The sequence below is a fragment of the Engraulis encrasicolus genome, chromosome 19, assembly GCF_034702125.1.
Source record: "Engraulis encrasicolus isolate BLACKSEA-1 chromosome 19, IST_EnEncr_1.0, whole genome shotgun sequence".
In the NCBI taxonomy this organism is placed as follows: Eukaryota; Metazoa; Chordata; class Actinopteri; order Clupeiformes; family Engraulidae; genus Engraulis; species Engraulis encrasicolus.
In genome coordinates, this window is record NC_085875.1 from 28004392 (window position 1) to 28024391 (window position 20000).

Here is a 20000-nt window from a genome sequence, read left to right on the forward strand (position 1 = left end):
GAGGAGAATAACTATGTCTTTAATATGGGTAATACAAAAATCAGCATGATATCAGGTATCTACGACCTGAATAAGCACTTGGTAGATGTGTCCAGGTATCATATTCCCACAGTCCCATGCTTTAATTGCTAACCACTTGTCTGGCTCCAATGCAACCTCACAGTTCCAAATACCTACGTAGCCAACTAGCTAGCAACTATGGATAGCGAGCCACGGTAAGCCAAGGCAGCCAGAGTCGGCTTGAACACCAGATTCTTGGCCGTTTCTCCCCCCACTTATGTGCCTCTTATTTTAGTCACCGCAGACCACAGACCAAACACCATGGGCCTGTGGCCGCGTCCCAAATCACAGACCAAACACCGTAGGCCTGTGGACGCGTCCCAAATCACTAGGACGCAAGAACAGCCCCGAGATTTATTCAGGCTGCCTACCAAAGGACTCGAGTTTCAGCAGGCGTGTGCTGTCCGGAGAAGCATTAAGACGTATGCAGTCCAGAGATGCATTGAGACATATGCAGTACAGAGACGCATTGAGACGTATGCAGTCCGGAGAAGCATTGAGATGTATTATTCACAATACATGAATGCACAGTCTGATGCACGCACGCACGCATGCACACATACACAGGGATCAAAAACGAAAACAGAAGATAACAACGGCAAGTGAAGTTGACCCCGACGAAACCAGTGGGAAACTATCGAGGCACAGATCTTCAGCCACACACACACAGAAGAAACTCTTTGAGTCAGATCTTCTCTGAAGTGCACGAATAACACAACTTTGCCTTTTTGGTTGCCTAAACTCCACCATAGTCAAAACAGCCAACGACAACAGACAAAATCTGAGAGTCGGTTAGTCATTTTCATCCACTGTGGCATGGCATACGTACTAGCTTGCTGCAAGAGATCATCAATTGTACTTTTGGAAATTTTCATGAAAAATTCATTTGCACCTAATTTGGCTGAAACACATTTCATTTTTCATTATATATGACTGTAGAAGACCTTTTTCTTTGCGTTTCTTTGAGCCATATTCAAGGCGCTTTGGTAAGAAGGACAGTGTCTAATTATACACAAGCTACAGATACGTATATAAGCTACAGACTTCCATTTCTTTTACTTTTCTGTTGGTGGCATGCCTTGAGAATTTTCCCATTGGAGAAAGTGTACCTTGGGCCAACGAAGGTTGAAAAATGAGAGTTGGTTCGTAGCACTGAAGAGGACGCCACCGAACACTGAGCAGCCAATGAAAACACAGCCTTGTTTTTCAGACCCCGAAATGTGAGTCATCTGAAAAGCATAACTGTGTCATGAGAAGGACCGGGGTTTGGGTTTGGGGGAGTTGAAGTGTGTGTGTGTGTGTGTGCGTGTGCGTGTGCGTGTGTGTGTGTGTGTGTGTGTGTGTGTGTGTGTGTGTGTGTGTGTGTGTGTGTGCGTGTGTGTGTGTGTGTGTGTGTGTGTGTGTTAGGGAGACTGCGGGAGGTTGTTATGGTGAACTCTGACCCCTCCACACACACACGCACGCGCGCACATGCACTCGCGCACGCACGCACGCACGCACGCACGCACGCACGCACGCACGCACGCACGCACGCACGCACGCACGCACGCACGCACGCACGCACGCACGCACGCACGCACGCACGCACGCACGCACGCACGCACGCACGCACGCACGCACGCACGCACGCACACACACACACACACACACACACACACACACACACACACACACACACATACACACACACACACACACACACACACACACACACACACACACACACACACACACTCAGTGGGGGAGTGGGCAGCACTTACTGCTAAGCCTCCACAGTAACTTGTCATGACCCTGACTCAGGCTCCAAGCCTCTCCTCTCCTCTCCAAACTCCTTGTTTGAAGCTTTCATTATGGCCGTGTGTTTACACTGACAACATGAACAGCATGGATAAATTAAAGCTTGCGGTAAGCCGTGATGAGATACACACGGTCCGGAATACTGAAGCCCTTTGTGCCCCACTAACAAAGATTACTGAGATACAGAGTCGGACGTGCGGAAAACATGGACGGTACTAAATAAGAGCCTGGAGGGGGAATACGTACTGTAGGTGCCGGAAAAGGAGATGCAGTGGTGGTGCATTTGCATCCCCACTTTTAGGCTCCCTAAATGAGGCTTTCTCAACTTTTACTGCAGACAAACGAGTTGAGTGCAGCAGTAGTAGGCTAACACTTTTGAAAAATAAAGAATCAAGAAAAAATGCACCACCACTTTAAAACTCGTTCCGGCAGCCTTGTACTGTATGATAGTATAACTGCATTAGCATTACTGGATACTCTTTGCGTTCCATGGACTTAACTGAGATAAGTTACTGTATTATTTGCAGAAAATGCAAACAGGATCAAGTAAGAGAGAGGGGCGGATATGTGATATGTGACACTGCAGCCATAGTGTGTGTGTGTGTGTGTGTGTGTGTGTGTGTGTGTGTGTGTGTGTGTGTGTGTGTGTGTGTGTGTGTGTGTGTGTGTGTGTGTGTGTGTGTGTGTGTGTGTGTGTGCGCGCGCGCATGCGTGCTTGAGCGCGTGTGCGTGCATGTCTGAGTGCGTGCGTACATGCGTGTATGCGTTTGTGCATGCACTAACTGCTTCAGTCATACTGAGAGCCTTTGTGTTCCATGGATATGGCTGAGATAGGTGCAGCTAGCATGGACAGTAAAATACCACAGGGAGGGGGGTGGAGAACGTCATAAACTGTCAAAGTCATACTGAAACTCTTTTGTCTTCTATGATCATGGCTGGGATGTAAACTTGGAGAGAGCGTAGACAGTAAAATAATAAATAGGTGAAGGGGAAAGAGAAAATGTGATGCACTGCTGCAAAAATACTGAAATGCTTTATGCTGAGTGCACAAAGTGATTGGGAGGAAGGAATGCGATATCGCGACCGGCGAAGTTACAGAAACTCTTTTGTGTGCCATTGATATGGCAGCAATGCAGAGGTAGAGAGACACAGCAATTAGTACAGGGGTGGATTTATATGGGGAGAAAGCAGGGGATTTGCCCCTGGGCCCAGGGCCCTCCTGATTGGTGGTAGGTGCCCAATTATGACCATGGCAAGCTGTAGCAGGGGTCAGGAACCTCTTTGGTGGAGAGAGCCATAAACGGCAAATAAATATAAATAAAAATATATTTTCATTAGAGCCATACCATTTTAAAAACACAGAATACAATCAAAAGCAACACTTTTAGAGTGTACTGTCAAGTTATTACTTTTATTGATAACAGGTAATAGGGTTGCCAACTGTCAACTTCATTATGGCGAGGTCCCGGTCTGGGAGATTTTAACACTTTTTATTATATGGTGTGACGTCATCGGTCGAATGCTCCATTCATTTCAACGGGGCTCCCCAACGTTCGCACGTCTGTTATTTTTCGATAACGGACGGGTTGGTCTATAATAGACCGCTGTCAATGGCAACAAGACAGAACACTGCTAAAGCGACTTTTCAACAAGACTCTAATCAGCTGCTGTGATAGACAACACCTGTTGTCCTGGCTACCTAGCTGTTGCCTAGCGGTGTTCCACAACGGCACTGTTTTGTTTTGCGCAGCAACAATCTTTTGACATTAAAAACTATAATAGACTTAACATTAAATAGGCCTAAATAAATGTCCCCGCCATGTGTGAATCATTTAAGTATATCCATATAATAAGCGGGTTAACTTTCGCAGAGTCGGTCGCTTTGTGGAATAGCAGCACTTCAGAGAGAACAAGACCCCTCCGCTCCGCGTCGGGGTCTAAAGATTCTCTCTGTCGTGCTGCTATTCCACGGTAGCGACCTTCTCGCCGAACGTTAACCCTTACTTAACCTCCCTTGTCCCGTTTCAACTCTATATGGAACCCGTACTTGAATTCATAAAAGCTGGATGATTCCATATTTTTTAGGGATGGTTGGCAAAGATAAGTAAGAGCCATATACAGTTCCCAAAAGAGCCACATGTGGCTCTAGAGCCATAGGTTCCTGACCCCTGCTGTATGGGGATGCACTATCAGTTTTGCCCTGGGGCCCTGAGCGCAACTGTTCCGCCACTGACACAGTAGAATAGGAGAGAGAAGGGAGAGGAAATGGGGGACAGATCTCTGGCAACTCTGGGGTGCAAAAGAAACAACGTGAAAGAGGGAAAAGAAACAAAGAGACAAAAGAAAGACGGTGAAAAGAAAGATAAACAAGGAGAGTTTCAAAGAGAGAGGAATAGAAGGGAGAGAGAGAAGGAATTGAAAAGATAGAGAGGACAAAAAGAGAGGACAACTCAAGTCTCTGGCAACTCCGGGGTGAAAAAGAAAGTGTGAGACAAGGAGAGAGAGGAAGAGAGGGAGAAGACAGAGAGAAGATGGAGAGAAAGAAAGAAAGACAGGTCCCTGGCAACCTCTGCCATTCTGTCATGGTCCAAAAGACAGACCGGGTATTTACCTCCTACATCCCTGCTCTCTGCAAGCCAAAGGAATGAGAGAGAGAGAGAGAGAGAGAGAGAGAGAGAGAGAGAGAGAGAGAGAGAGAGAGAGAGAGAGAGAGAGAGAGAGAGAGAGAGAGAGAGAGTGCTTGGTTCGTAGGGGAGCACTTACTGTGTTACAAAGAGCTGATTTAGATGCTGAAGAGGATGCCACATTGCTTACAGCAGCTTCAAAGAGGAGTGAAGTGGAATTAAAAACAAGTATGGAGGAAAGGCGCGAGAGAGAGAGAGAGAGAGAGAGAGAGACAGAGAGAGAGAGACAGAGAGAGAGAGAGAGAGAGAGAGAGATTAAAAACATATATATTATTTTTTTCCTTGTTATTATTATTGTATGTCAGCTTGAGCAACACCTGGGATTTGAGTAATGCCAATAAAGCTAACTTTGAATTTGAATTTGAATTTGAATTTGAGAGAGAGAGAGATCGAGAGAGCGAGAAAGAGAGAGAGAGAGCGAGAGAGCGAGAGAGAGATCGAGAGAGCGAGAAAGAGAGAGAGAAGAGCAGCGTCTGGAATACGTCAACACATCACAGGTCTTTAATAGAGGGTGTGTGTGTGAGAGAGAGTGTGTCTGAGAATGGAGGCCGAGTGGAGCAGGACACAAGAGAGGAATCATAAGATGCATGCATGGGTTTCATTACAATCAGAGGAAAACAATGCATGGGTGTGTCAGATGTGATGTGTGTGGAAGTTTGCGTGCCTGCGTGCCTGCGTTCCTGCATGCGTGTGTGCGTGTGTGCGTTTGAACTTGCATGTGAAGTGAACACACACGCCCAGCGGAGTCGTGGGTTCTCTGTGCATACAAGGAGAACCTTGTTCTATGCAAACACATGTGAACGGCTAATGAATGGGCTGTGCTAAGCTGGAAAAACAGTATCCCAAGCTTAATAGCAGGACCAAAGCACAGAGCAACATCAAGTCCCTTCTCTAACTCACACAGGCACGCAGGCACGCAGGCACGCAGGCACGCAGGCACGCAGGCACGCAGGCACGCAGGCACAGACATAAGCGCACGTACAGACACAAACGCACGTGCACGAGAACACAGGGACGCACGCACAGACCCTCACCCTCTCTCCTGCAGCCAACAAACACAAACCACCAGATCCTGGAAGAGCCACTATGAGAGGAAGGGGCCACATGCGGCCACAAACTCTGTGTGTGTGTGTGTGTGTGTGTGTGTGTGTGTGTGTGTGTGTGTGTGTGTGTGTGTGTGTGTGTGTGTGTGTCTGTGTCTGTGTGTGTATGTGTGTCTGTGTGTGTGTGTGTGTGTGTCTGTCTGTCTGTCTGTCTGTCTGTCTGTCTGTCTGTCTGTCTGTCTGTCTGTCTGTCTGTCTGTCTGTCTGCGTGTGTTCAGAGATAATCAAAACATCCAAGATCCTGACTATGTATGGATCTTCGTGTTGGTATGTATGAGTGTGTACGTGTGTGTCTGAGGGTGTCTACGCCGGTGCGTGCGTGCGTGTGTGTGTGTGTGTGTCTATGTGCATGCATGCATGCTTGTCAGAAAGAAGCAGATAGAGAATTTATGCAAGACCACGTTTTTTGAGTACAAATGTGAGAGGTTGAAAGAAGCAGGAAGACAGGCAGGCAGGCAGGCAGACAGACAGGCAGACAGGCAGGCATACACACAGACAGGTAGACCGGCAGTACACAGACAGGGACACAGACAGGCAGACCGGCAGTACACAGACAGAAAAAGACAGAGCACATGGGGTTCAAGACATAAACATTTCACAGTTTGGTTGCTGAAAGCACAGAAAGTTGGCTCTACCAACCACCCTTCTGTGCTGGGTTCATTCAGTCTTTCTTTTTCCTTTCCACTCCATAAAGGCCATCCCTTCTTTCTTTTTCTTTCCACACCATACAATTCAGCCCTCCTTTCTTATTCTTTCAGCAGGAAAAAGAACAAACGTGATCCTATTGCACAGCGTATACAAATGCACCACACATTAACTTACTCCACAATGGACTTCAACTGTTCCTTTAGTTATTAAGAACTTTATATTTCGCAACTTGTGTACGTGTATTACTCTACTACATCGCGATTAGAGCTTAAACCATTTCTGGCTTTCTTGTTCTCTCAACAGGTAGGACTAATCGTGCTGCACACCACACCATTGCAGCACACATTACTCCACAAAGAACTACAACATGGACTTCAACATGCACTAAATTAATCAGCGTTGTTGCACGCCTACTTGGTAGCAGTTACTTCACTAATTCAAAGTTTTCTACTCCACTACTTTGTAAATACTTTATAAGTTAAGCATTGAGTTTCACTGGCTGTTTTTGTTTCCAAAATCACTTCAGCTGTCTTTTTTGGCTACATCTGCCTAGTACAGGTTTGGACTACACAGCGTTAGGCCCTTCGCACATCGGTTCCGACAGAACTGCGGAGCACTTTCGCTTCTGACACAATTCCGAACCCCGATCATCACAATTTCACCACAGTCAATGGGCTACTCCGACGAAATAGAACTCGTCCCTAATCGCCAGCCGAAGTACAAGGACTTTTGCAGAGCTGTGCTCTGCACTTTGTCGTAGCCGGTGTGCGGAGGCCCTTAGAAAGACACAAATACAGAAAAATGCCTCTGTCTAGGTCGAGGTAGTGGTAAAAACAAAACCGAACAATAAAAGGATGACTAAAGAAGGAAAAATGTAACTTCCTGGTTCTATTTTCCAGTTTTGTTATCACCATTCTTTATCAGCCGTGTGTGTGTGTGTGTGTGTGTGTGTGTGTGTGTGTGTGTGTGTGTGTGTGTGTGTGTGTGTGTGTGTGTGTGTGTGTGTGTGTGTGTGTGTGTGTGTACGGGGGAATATAAGCAGGTGTGTGTGAATGCTGGTGACTGGAAGTTATTAAACGGCTGAATGTTTTTGAATCTTAACGTTTAGATGACTCATGTGCGTGTGCGTGTGCGTGTGCGTGTGCGTGTGCGTGTGCGTGTGTGCGTGTGTGCGTGTGTTGCCCCAACGGTACAGGCTGAGTCACACTTACACACACACACTTGCAACTGTAAACACATTCACACTGCAAGAATAATTTACATCACCTCAACACATACAGGCACACACACGCACACACACGCACACTGATTAAAATAGTAGAAGAAAGCTAAGCACTACTTCCCACACTCACTACATATGCATGCCCACACACACACACGCGCGCGCACACGCGCACGCGCACACGCACACACACACACACACACACACACACACACACACACACACACACACACACACACACACACACACACACACACACACACACACACAGCCATACTCCCGCTCCTCCCACTACCCCCCCCCCCCCCACCCCCCCCTCTCTCTCTCCTGGCCATGCTAACCAGAATCAGATGGGTTCATTCCAGTAACATGGGGAGGAGGGCCCCCCGCTTCCTGACAATGCACACTCTGCTTGTCTATGGACACCCGCATTTCACCAGCATGGAGGTGGGTGTGTGTGTATGCGTGTACACATCTGAGTGTGCCTGCGTGCATGCGTGTGTGTGTGTGTATGTGTGCATCCGAGTGTGTGTGTGTGTGTGTGTGTTTGTGCCAGCGATTGTGAGAGTGTGTGTGACATAGAGACAGCATGTGAAACACTTCCAGCGAGTGAGTGAGGGCGTGTGCTTGTGAGGGAATGTGCTAGTTTTTAGCATGTGTGAAAGATTGTATGAGTGAGAGTGATGTGTTTCGCCCAGTGTGGCATGGTGTGGTAAAGTATACATCTAAAAAGAAATAGCAGGGGTGTCTGTCTATGATGGCTGTGCAATATATCGAATTTATATTGTGATATCAATGTTGCTGTCCTACAATATCAAAATTCACAATATTTTTTGTCATTTCCCTATACTGCCAAAAGGTAGGTTATGCTATACAGCGCAATACATTCCCCTCCACTTGAGACATTGTAAGAGACTTTCTACCCAACACTCATGCTCACTCAACAGTCATTTCGCTCCTCCAAAAAAACACATCCCCTCTTGCCCAAGCAGCAACCTCAGATAGCTCTGAGTCACACTGGCAGCAGAGCTCTGCGGTGGGAGAAGAGGACCAGAAGGAGAGGGGGAGGTGAACGATGGATGGACAGAGAGAGAGGGAGGGAGAGAAAGTGAAAGTGTTGAAGAAGAAAATTAAAGAAGGAAGAATGTGCAAGAAAGGGAATCATGACTGAGTGTGTGTGTGTGAGAGAGATAGAGAGAGAGAGATGGAGAGAGAGAGAGAAAGAGAGAGAGAGAAAATGAAGTTAAATACAATAGTTAAGTGAGAAAGAGAAAGACAGAGAGGGAGAGACAGCAAGAAAGAGAGGGAAATTCGTGGTGGAGACTAGGGCTGTGACGATACACTCAACTCACGATTTGGTTCGTACCACGAGCTTTGACCTGCGGTTCGATACAGCCCAGCTTTTTTAAATGTATCTTTTTAAATTAATTAATTTGCCTTTTGTCATTTGCCAACATTATAATATAAAAGTAGTGTAAATAAAAACTATGATGGTTTAAAGACAATAATGATAATGATTTGAAGCTTGGATGCATCATGTGGTTTCTCTCTGGACTGAAGGGCAACAACTTTTGAAAGAGCAAATCACAATACTGCCTTCTTGCACCACGATGAAGTATCATGACTTTGTGTCTCACGATTTCTGAGTTCAATACAATATTGTTAATTACAGCCCTTGTAGAGAGGGAATAAAAAAAGAGGAATGACATGCATGCAGTGGGTAGGAGAGAGAGGAAGAAAGCAAGAAGAGAGCAAGAAATAGAGGGAACAGAGTGATAAAGAAGGAATAAAGAGTGCCATGCAGTGGGGAGTTAAGAGAAAGACAAAGAGAGGGAGCGAGACAGTGCGAAAAAGAAAGGGAACAGAGAAAGAGAAAGAACGAAAAAGAGGAGTGCTAGTATGCAGTGTGGACTAAGGAGAGAGAAGGGAGAGAAAGAGTGAGAAAGAGAGAGAGAGATAGAGATAGAGAGAGAGAGAGAGGGGGGGGAGAGGGAGAAAGAGAGAGAGAAAATGAAAAAGATGCAGAGGGGAGTAAATGAGAAGCAGAGCTGAAACATGCGCTTGCCGGGAAGCCACCATCATCTCCAGCACACACACACACACACACACACACACACACACACACACACACACACACACACACACACACACACACACACACACACACACACACACACACACACACACACACACACACACACACACACACACACACACACAAACATGTGGCAGTTCCCTACAGCTACAGTACAGTATATGAAGAAGTCTACTCTATACGAATGTGAGGACGAGCATATTGAGAACGCGCACGCACGCACGCGCTCGTATGCACGCGGACACACACACACGTGCACATACACACATACAAAGTAAGCACACGCACGCGCACACGCGCACGCACACGCACACGCACACGCACACGCACACGCACACACACACACACACACACACACACACACACACACACTTCCTCTCTGCGTGAAGGGCTGCAGTGTCTCCAAGCAGGACTTAAAAACCTCGGGAAAGGATGAAATCAAAACAACTAAATCTGTCTCTGCCTGTCTCTATTGTAAATCTTGGTCGCTGTGGTCTGGAGCAGAGGGCTTGCATTCCCCTGATCCAACGCCAAAGGTACTACAGTTCTCAAGTGGAACAGTTCGCTGGCTTATCCTCAAAGTAGAACACACACATACTACTAATTGTTGTTTTTATTAAGTTCTCACGTGGTACGGTCCCCAAAGGTACTATTTCTAAAGTGGTAGGGTTTTCAAAGGTACTATTTCTAAAGTGGTAGGGTTTTCAAAGGTACTACAGTTCTAAAAGTGGTATGGTTCTCTGACTTAAGCGTCCTCAATACAGAACACACACGTACTACTTATTATTGTTTTTCATTTAAGTGGTATGGTTCCCAAAGGTACTACGGTTCTCATATAAAGTGGTGCAGTTCTTAGGCCTATCCTCAAAGTAGAACGCACACATACTATTGTTGTTCAGTCTAGACTTCAGCTTAAATGCTAACTACTTGTTAGACCTAGGGTGGGTACAATACAACATCTGTCATTGTTGTCCTGTTTTGCACTTCAATGTCTATCCTGTTTACTTGTCTATGTCTATCTATGGCTTTCGATTCCTCTTTATGGCAAGTGAATGCGAAAAAATTGACAATAAAATCTGACTTTGACTTACTACGATACTATACACGACTCAGGGGCGGCGTTATGGTGGGGTTGCCCCTGGGTCAAGGGCCTTCCCGTATTGATGGTGGGGGCTCCATGGTCACCCGTATCAATAGTATTCTGCCCTGGCATGTGCAATTCTTTCGCCACTGGTACTACTATCAGGAAATATTCTTCAAGAACCATATGTGTTTTGTAAGGGCCTCCGCACACCGGCTCTGACAAAGTACACTGCTCCGCAAAAGTTTGATTCCATTGTTTTCAATACAACCCCGCACAGCGGAGTCCATGTCCATAGACATCGGCTGGCAATTAGAGACGAGTTCTCAAATTGAAAGAGGAACATTTCAAAAGGAGTAAGGGGATATGATGTGTGTGTTTATAGACGATGTGTCTGCAATAAGTGTACGGCATATGAACATAGTGTGTGAAGTTCTCTCAAGAAAAAAAACCCTGAAAAACCCAACTCCCTCACACACAAACCACAGAGCAAGATTTCCTGTTACATACAAGTCAGTGCCTGAGTGTGATGAAGTCCACACAGTGACCCCTTAGTGTGTGTGTGTGTGTGTGTGTGTGTGTGTGTGTGTGTGTGTGTGTGTGTGTGTGTGTGTGTGTGTGTGTGTGTGTGTGTGTGTGTGTGTGTGTGTGTGTGTGTGTGTGTGTGTGTGTGTGTGTGTGTGTGTGTGTGTGTACTATGTGTGATTACCCTCAAAATAGCGTGACCGGTGGGTGTAACAGCCTTCATGAGTTGTCATTGTGTTGAACAGCGTGGCACTTGTCTTCTCCAGCTACCGGGCCATGCCACTGACACACTCCACGTCTTACACAAGGCTCATTCAACAACATTTAACACAGGACGGCCAGTCAGGCAATGATATGATATGATGTGACAGAGTCTGTCTGTCTGTCTGTCTGTCTGTCTGTCTGTCTGTCTGTCTGTCTGTCTGTCTGTCTGTCTGTGGGTCTGTGGGTCTGTGGGTCTGTGGGTCTGTGGGTCTGTCTGTCTGTCTGTCTGTCTGTCGGTCTGTCTCTCTCTCTCTTCTGCGGCAGGTACATTTTATAGTCATTATGTTGTCTAAAAGAAACTCAAGACATGTACTTGCAGGTATGACTTCTAAACTCCAAAGACAGATAGCACTAGAGGGGGATTGCAGATAGATACTGTGCATGTTCTGTGCATGGAGTCGTGTGTGTTCTGTGTGTGTGTGTGTGTGTGTGTGTGTGTGTGTGTGTGTGTGTGTGTGTGTGTGTGTGTGTGTGTGTGTGTGTATGTGTGTGTGTGTATGTGTGTGTGTGTATGTGTGTGTGTGTATGTGTGTGTGTGTATGTGTGTGTGTGTGTGTGTGTGTGTGTGTGTGTGTGTGTGTGTGTGTGTGTGTGTGTGTGTCTGTGTCTGTGTCTGTGTCTGTGTCTGTGTCTGTGTCTGTGTCTGTGTCTGAGAAAGTGAAAGAGAGAGTGAAAAAGAGAGAGTGAAAGAGAGTGAAAGAACAAACATGTAGGTGCAGAACATGGAATCTGGAATATGTGCATACTTTTCCAATAACTATTACATAAGACCAGGGCTCTAAATTAACGCACGCCAACACGCCAAATGCGGGTGAAAAATCATTTTGGCTGGTAGAAAAAATCATCCACTAGCCAAATTGGCCGGTAGCGCGCGCCCGACTGAACGTTAAACAGCTGCCCGCACAGATCTGTAGCTGCCGTCTGATGAACGTTAAAACGTCGCCTACATTACCCACGAGCATTAGTCCTACCGTCATGATGTAGCCCACACCCATTGGCTGACCGTTAATCACAATAAGGCAGCCTCACATCCATTGGCTGCGTGTTTGATACCCGCGCGCTGGAACTAGTGTTGATAAAATATGTTCAATGAGCGGACTAGCGCGGATTACTTTGGTTTTGTAGGTTTTGGTCAGATGAAAAATAATGTGGCAGTGGTTAAAGCACGGTTATGTGTCGATGAATGCAAGTAATAGCAGCGTAACTGTTGTGACGGTGAAATAGAGTAGGCCTATTGGTGGAGCGAAAACAGCGTGAGTGAGTGAGTGGAGGGACAGGACAGCTGTCTGTCAAAACAGTGTCGTTGCCATCAGAAGCCGTCTGATATTTGCGAGGTCCTCGCAACTACAAACGATGGAGTTGTCGTTTCCTAATAACGCCCACGCCATCGCAAATACCCTGCACGAGTTTGACATGGATATACGAATAAGTGAAAAAAAATATATATCAAAAACTAGCGAAGAAAGTAACAAAGTAAGCATGGTGTCCGTGGTGTTATTGGATATCTAGTTGACATAGCGTAACGGTAATTGTCATTCCAAGCGCATCGTAAGTAAAGCTAATATTAATTTGACCTGGAGGAACTTGAAGGTGTCACGCAGCAGCAGCATAAACACACAATGCAGACATCATTCACGCACTGTGTAGGTGTGTGTGCGTGCGTGCACGTGCGGGTGTCTCCTGTCCTCCTCTCCGTCTCCTTCTCCTCCCTTCATCTCTTCTCCCCTTCACCTGTCTTCTGTGCATTGTCCATGGTATTTGGCCCACTGTGTGTGAAGTGATGCTGTGTAGGGGATATGTGGTTTTGCAGTGTTTGGTTGTGTGTGTGTTTGGCTAGTGTATGTTGAAAGTCTGGTATGTGTGTGACATTAGTGTTGAAGGCATGCTGTGTTTGTGTGAGTTGTAGGCCTATACTGTATGAGGTTTGGGTGATGGTGTGTGAGGTAATAGGCTAGTGTTTGGCTGTCTGTGCAGTATATGGAAATGGAATGAAAAATAATGAAATGCAGGTAATAAAAATATAATTACTAAATAATTATAGAATAGACTGAATTATATTGAGTATAATTCATAATATATTCATAATAATATTGTTTATCTGTGTTGAGGACATAGCCTAGTTTAATAAAATAATTAAAAGCAACATAATTAACGCATGGTTTATTTTGGTGAGAAAAAAATGGCTAGTTGACCTTCCATTTGGCTAGTAAGAAAAAATGTCTACTAGCCAAATTGGCTGGTGGTGGAAAAAGTTGATTTAGAGCCCTGCATAAGACACAGACAATAATCACCTCCAACGCACCAACATTATTCCTCAACTGCTACTAACCAACACATAAGCTAGTAGTTCAATAAAATGCAGCACGCAACATTCTTCCTATTTCTTAACAAGTGGACATCTAAAAGACGTTTCTAAAGGTTGTCAAATCACTAGACACAGCGTATAACTGCTGGTATGGCAGATATGTGTATCTAAATGCAGTACATAACATATGGCACCATGTTAAAACAAGCATGAAGCATCAGGCATAATCACATTAAGGGCACATAATCAATGAAATGCTGAAGCTATGTCTCTGATTTGTTTTTCTAAAATGGTCTCATCTTTCTGGGCCAATGTTATCTGTGTGGGTGCTAACGATCTCTAAATATTTAAAGTATTAGGTTGCCCCCTCATGCTGGGGGTTCATTTTATGCAGCAAACAACTGTGGCAGCTGATGTATTCAACAATGGATTTTGACGGGCAGCTCCGACAAAAGAAGAGCTCAATCCTCCACTTGTGATCAAAAGACAACGTCAGCAGACATCGACGCCAGTGTACGGGGTTGTATTGACAACAATGGAGTCCAAAATGTGTAATTAAGTACAATAAGTGCAATAAGGTACACACACTGAGGGCCTCCGCAAACTGCTTCCGACAGTACTAGAGAGAACTATTGGTTCCGACAATTTCGGTTACCCCCGCACACTGGCACAGACGTACTACACACAGTGAATGGTCAATTTCATGACAGCACGGAATGAATAGTCAATGGCAGACAAAATAGAGGTCTCCCCTTAACTACAGCCGACATCCGTGGTGGATATCGGCACTGATGTGCTGGGTTATATTGAAAACAGTGGAATGACACTTTGGCAGAGCAGCGCTACACACTTTGTCGGAAACGGAACTCTCTCTAACACACTTAAACTCTCAATCTAAATAAAAAACTCTGCACTTTGTCTTTGCTGTGCTGTGCATGGCTGCCTTTGTCCTTGTCCGTGTTGCCGGTCTGCAGCTGGTAGGGTCACTTCAGGAGAGAACTGCAGCCCCTGCCAGACGGGGACATCTTCTGTTGTACATGCTGTATGTCCAGCAGCGTTTCATCAATGTTATGGGGCAAATCTGGATTGCGTGCCTTATGTGAACCGCCATGATTTTAGTCGGTCTTGAAGCCATATGGTTTTGCTTTTGCTGTGTGAGTGTGTGTGATGTGTGTCTGTTGACAGTGGTGTGAGGTCTGTACTGTATTTGTGTGCTGTCTCTTTTTGAGATCGAGCGCGGGAGAGAGAGAGAGAGAGAGAGAGAGAGAGAGAGAGAGAGAGAGAGAGAGAGAGAGAGAGAGAGAGAGAGAGAGAGAGAGAGAGAGAGAGAGAGAGAGAGAGAGAAGAGAGAGAGGAGAGAGAGAGAGAGAGAGAGAGAGACAGAGAGAGAGAGGGAGAGAGAGAGAGAGAGAGAGAGAGAGAGAGAGAGAGAGTGAGTGAGTGAGTGAGTGAGTGAGTGAGTGAGTGAGTGAGTGAGTGAGTGAGTGAGTGAGTGAGTGAGTGAGTGAGTGAGTGAGTGAGTGAGTGAGTGAGTGAGTGAGTGAGTGAGTGAGTGAGTGAGTGAGTGAGTGAGTGAGTGAGTGAGTGAGTGAGTGAGTGAGTGAGTGAGTGAGTGAGTGAGTGAGTGAGTGAGTGAGTGAGTGAGTGAGTGAGTGAGTGAGTGAGTGAGTGAGTGAGTGAGTGAGTGAGTGAGTGAGTGAGTGAGTGAGTGAGTGAGTGAGTGAGTGAGTGAGTGAGTGAGTGAGTGAGTGAGTGAAGTGAGTGAGTGAGTGAGTGAGTGAGTGAGTGAGTGAGTGAGTGAGTGAGTGAGTGAGTGAGTGAGTGAGTGAGTGAGTGAGTGAGTGAGTGAGTGAGTGAGTGAGTGAGTGAGTGAGAGAGAGAGGGAGAGGGAGAGGGAGAGGGAGAGAAAGAGAGAAAGAGAGAGAGAGAGAGAGAGAGAGAGAGAGAGAGAGAGAGAGAGAGAGAGAATGAGAGAGAGAGAGAGAGAGAGAGAGAGAGAGAGAGTGAGTGAGTGAGTGAGTGAGTGAGTGAGTGAGTGAGTGAGTGAGTGAGTGAGTGAGTGAGTGAGTGAGTGAGTGAGTGAGTGTGTGTGTGTGTGTGTGTGTGTGTGTGTGTGTGTGTGTGTGTGTGTGTGTGTACTAGTCTTACTTATTCCAGAGTTGTGTATGGCCTTCACAGACTTCTTCAGCCTCTGCAGAGCAGTCTGATCCACATCCAGAGACTGCAGGAGGGAGAGAGGAGAAAAAGGGGACAAAACGTCAGCACATGGAGCATAGAGAGAGGATAATTAATCAATAATCAATAATTAATTAATTATAATTTTCTTATGTCTTACTGTTCCTCTTATTGTTGTCTTATATATGTTATGTACCATGCTTTGGCAATACAAAATGTCTTTTGTCATGCCAATAAAGCACTTTTGAATTTGAATTTGAATTTGAATTTGAGAGGAAGGTAGAGGAGAGTTAGGAAGAAGAGAGAAAAGGTAGAGAGGGAGAGGAAGGGAGAGACCAATAGAAAGAGAGAGGGGGGAGAAAGAGAGGGGGGGGAGAAAGGGAGAGACGGAGAGGTAGAGAGAGACAAAAAGAAAGAGAGAGAGAGAGAGAGAGAGAGAGAGAGAGAGAGAGAGAGAGAGAGAGAGAGAGAGAGAGAGAGAGAGAGAGAGAGAGAGAGAGAGAGAGAGAGAAAGGGAGAAAGGGAGAGGTAGGGAGAAAGGGAGAGATGGAGAAAAACAGAGGTGGAGAGAGAGGAGAAAGGGAGAGGTTTCTGTAAGTTTAGTCAGCAGTTGAGAATGGCCTCTCTAAATCACAACACAACAGCAGGATTAGCGTGCATGACATCATGACAGGTTCAGGTAAGGGTTACTGTGGTGACGCATACACCAGCACCTAAACACATGATGACGGCGGCCATGTCAGGGCTGTGTACGTGTCAACACTGCAGACTCCTCCTCCTCCTACTACTCCTTCTTCATCCTCCTCTTTCTACTCCTCCTCTCTACCCCTCCTCCTCACTGCACTCTCCTCCTCCTCCTCCTCCTCCTCCTCCCGTGCTGTTATTCCTCCTTCTCCTCCTCCACAACAGTTGCAATGAGTCAGAGCAAGCTAAACTTTCCCACGCTATCAACAGACTGTGAGTCTCATTTCCTTTAGGTGACACAGGTAACCTTCATCATTAGACACAGCACAGCAGAGCAGAGCAGAGCCTGGGGACTCAGGACTGGGGAGTGTGTACGTGTATGCTTTCACCATCTGATGGAATCATACCAGTCTGTGAGTCTAGCAGGGGTGGGGAACCTCTGTCTCGAAGGCAGTTTACGGCCTTTGAGGCCATCTTATCCGGCCCGACATAATTTTAACGTCATGCACTTTCACATGAAATAGGACATGTTTTGTAAAGAAATGATAGACATTGGCAATACAATTAAGTTATATTTTAAGGGACCTAGTAAAGATGGGGTCTGTTGTAAAGGTGGCCGCCTTCAATATAGGCCTAAACTGCAAGGGGAAATAGGGGTTTGTGTTCATAGTACGGCCCTTGGAGGACTTTATAAAATGTGTAGTGGCCCCTTGAATGAAAAAGATTTCCCACCCCTACAGGGACCTGTATGACACTTGCATCCAGTAAAGTGTTACAGGGGAGAATGTGTCTGTCTGCTTTCAGACTGAGTCAGCTGGAACCATGTTTGTCATGTTTGTCTGTCTCTAACGGGCTGTGAAGGCTGCCTGCAACCATGTGTGTCGGTCTCTTGCAGGTCCCGGAGGCTGCAGGAGCCATATCAGTCTGTCTGGAGGAAACATATTTGTCTGTCTATTGTTTTTTAACAAGATGAAATTGAATAATTTCCCAAGGCGCACCTGTCGACCTCTCATGGCACAAACAGCACACCAGTTGAAAAGGACTGGTCCAGAGGACCCCTTATTGTCAGGAATCATGTCTTTCTGTATCTACAGGGTCACTGACGCCATGAGATGCTATGACGTGTTCACGTTCATGTATTGTGTTGTGTATGCGTGCTAACATGCCAGACCCATGTCTGCTTGGACCATGCCTACAACCAACTCTACAGGGCTGTCCTTTGTGCGTGTGTGCGTGTGTGCGTGTGCGTGTGTGTGTGTGTTTGTGCGTGTGTGTGCGTCTGTGTGCGTCTGTGTGCGTCTGTGTGTGTCTGTGTGTGTCTGTGTGTGTGTGTGTGTGTGCGTGTGTGCGCGTGTGTGCGTGTGTGCGTGTGTGTGTGTGTGTGTGTGTGTGTGTGTGTGTGTGTGTGTGTGTGTGTGTGTGTGTGTGTGTGTGTGTGTGTGTGTGTGTGTGTGTGTGTGTGTGCATGTGTGCGTGTGTGCGTGTGTGCGTGTGTGTGTGTGTGTGTGTGTGTGTGTGTGTGTGTGTCTCCAGACTACAGTGCCCTCCTGGGGTGATTCCTGTAAGAGGCCATTCAGTCCTACCACACCACACCACAGCAGAGCAGAGCAGAGCAGACCTCAGCAGAGCAGGCTTTATGTCCCACTATAACTACCCCACTGCTCCAGCTGTGCAGCCTGCACTTTAATGGCATAGCAGCAACAGCAGCACTAGCAACTTTCACAGGCTGCAGATGGTTTATAGGCTTGACTGCACAAGCATTTGCCTGCATATGCATTTAATAAACACACGCATGCATGCAGGCACGCCAACACGAACGCACACACGGACGCACGCACGCACGCACACACGGACGCACGCAGGCTTTTGTGTTCAAAAGAAAAATGCCTACAGACCATTTCACTCAACATTTAGGTTGTTGTATCAAACATTGTTAATGCTACATGACTCTCAAGTTTGATCCTCATTACTGTGACTGAATGTGTAAGTGAATGAGCACAGCTAGGAGCTAGGCTAAGCTAATGACCCCTACACTTAAATGACCCCTACACGGCTACTGTCCAACTACCCTATTCAGTCATCCATACGCTGCTTATGTGCCAGTGGCATAGTCACTACCCTTTCCTTATTCACTAATCCATACTCCGTTACTACATATTGACTTGGCTGTGTGCCAGTGGCCTATTTCCTACCAGCTATCCTACCCTATTCAATAATCCATAGACTACTACTATCATTCACTATCACTATAATTCACTTTCCTGTTTGCAATGCTTGTTTGATATATTGAAGAAAGAGGCTTCAATGTCATAGAATGTATGACTAGATTGTTTGTGTAGTGTAGTGTAGTGTAGTGTAGTGTAGTGTAGTGTAGTGTAGTGTAGTGTAGTGTAGTGTAGTGTAGTGTAGTGAGGTGTAGTGTAGTGTAGTGTAGTGTAGTGTAGTGTAGTGTAGTGTAGTGTAGTGTAGTGTAGTGAGGTGTAGTGTAGTGTAGTGTAGTGTAGTGTAGTGTAGTGTAGTGAAGTGTAGTGTAGTGTAGTGTAGTGTAGTGTAGTGTAGTGTAGTGTAGTGTAGTGTAGTGTAGTGTAGTGAGGTGTAGTGTAGTGTAGTGTAGTGTAGTGTAGTGTAGTGTAGTGTAGTGTAGTGTAGTGTAGTGTAGTGTAGTGAGTGTAGTGTAGTGTAGTGTAGTGTAGTGTAGTGTAGTGTAGTGTAGTGTAGTGTAGTGTAGTGAATGGCCTTTGTTTCTGTTTCACTCCGCTGGCTTTAATAACTACAGCAGCAGAGACTGTGTGTGCATGTGTGTGCGCGCGTGTGTGTGTGCGCGCGCGCACGTGCGTGTGTGTGTGTGTGTGTGTGAGTGTGTGCGTGTGCGTGTGCGTGTGCGTGTGTGTGTGTGTGTGCAGTGTAAATACAACGTATGCTTCTCCCTGCTGCCCTCTTCACTGACACACACGTTACTCAACTACCCTATCCAGTGATCCATACACCGCCACTCCATAACGAACCATATTAAAGTCAGCCATTTGATTCAGAACAGGTCTTTAAAATAAAAAACAACAGGGTGAGGCTCACAATGCATCCCATCTGTTGCCCTCAGTCTTTAGCCGTGTGTGTGTGTGTGTGTGTGTGTGTGTGTGTGTGTGTGTGTGTGTGTGTGTGTGTGTGTGTGTGTGTGTGTGTGTGTGTGTGTGTGTGTGTGTGTTTCAGTCTTTAGCCATGAATCAATGAACACTGTGGGACTTAGCTCACTCACTAGGCAAGAACCAAGAGGACTGAGGAGCAGGAAAGCAGAGAAAGGGGGAGCAATGGGGTCAGTTGTCCCGGGCCCTGGGAAAGAGGGGGACCCAGAATTGGGTC

General features: G+C 46.2%; 1 protein-coding gene across 1 annotated transcript in view; it reads right to left on the reverse strand.

Moving 5' to 3' along the window:
* asap3 (ArfGAP with SH3 domain, ankyrin repeat and PH domain 3) overlaps window positions 1-20000 on the reverse strand; it is a 104822-nt gene that overhangs the window by 71063 nt on the left and 13759 nt on the right. The window contains exon 2 of the mRNA XM_063184024.1: window positions 15933-16005. Within this exon, the coding sequence (XP_063040094.1) occupies window positions 15933-16005 (73 nt within the window). The remainder of the gene's footprint in view (window positions 1-15932; window positions 16006-20000) is intronic.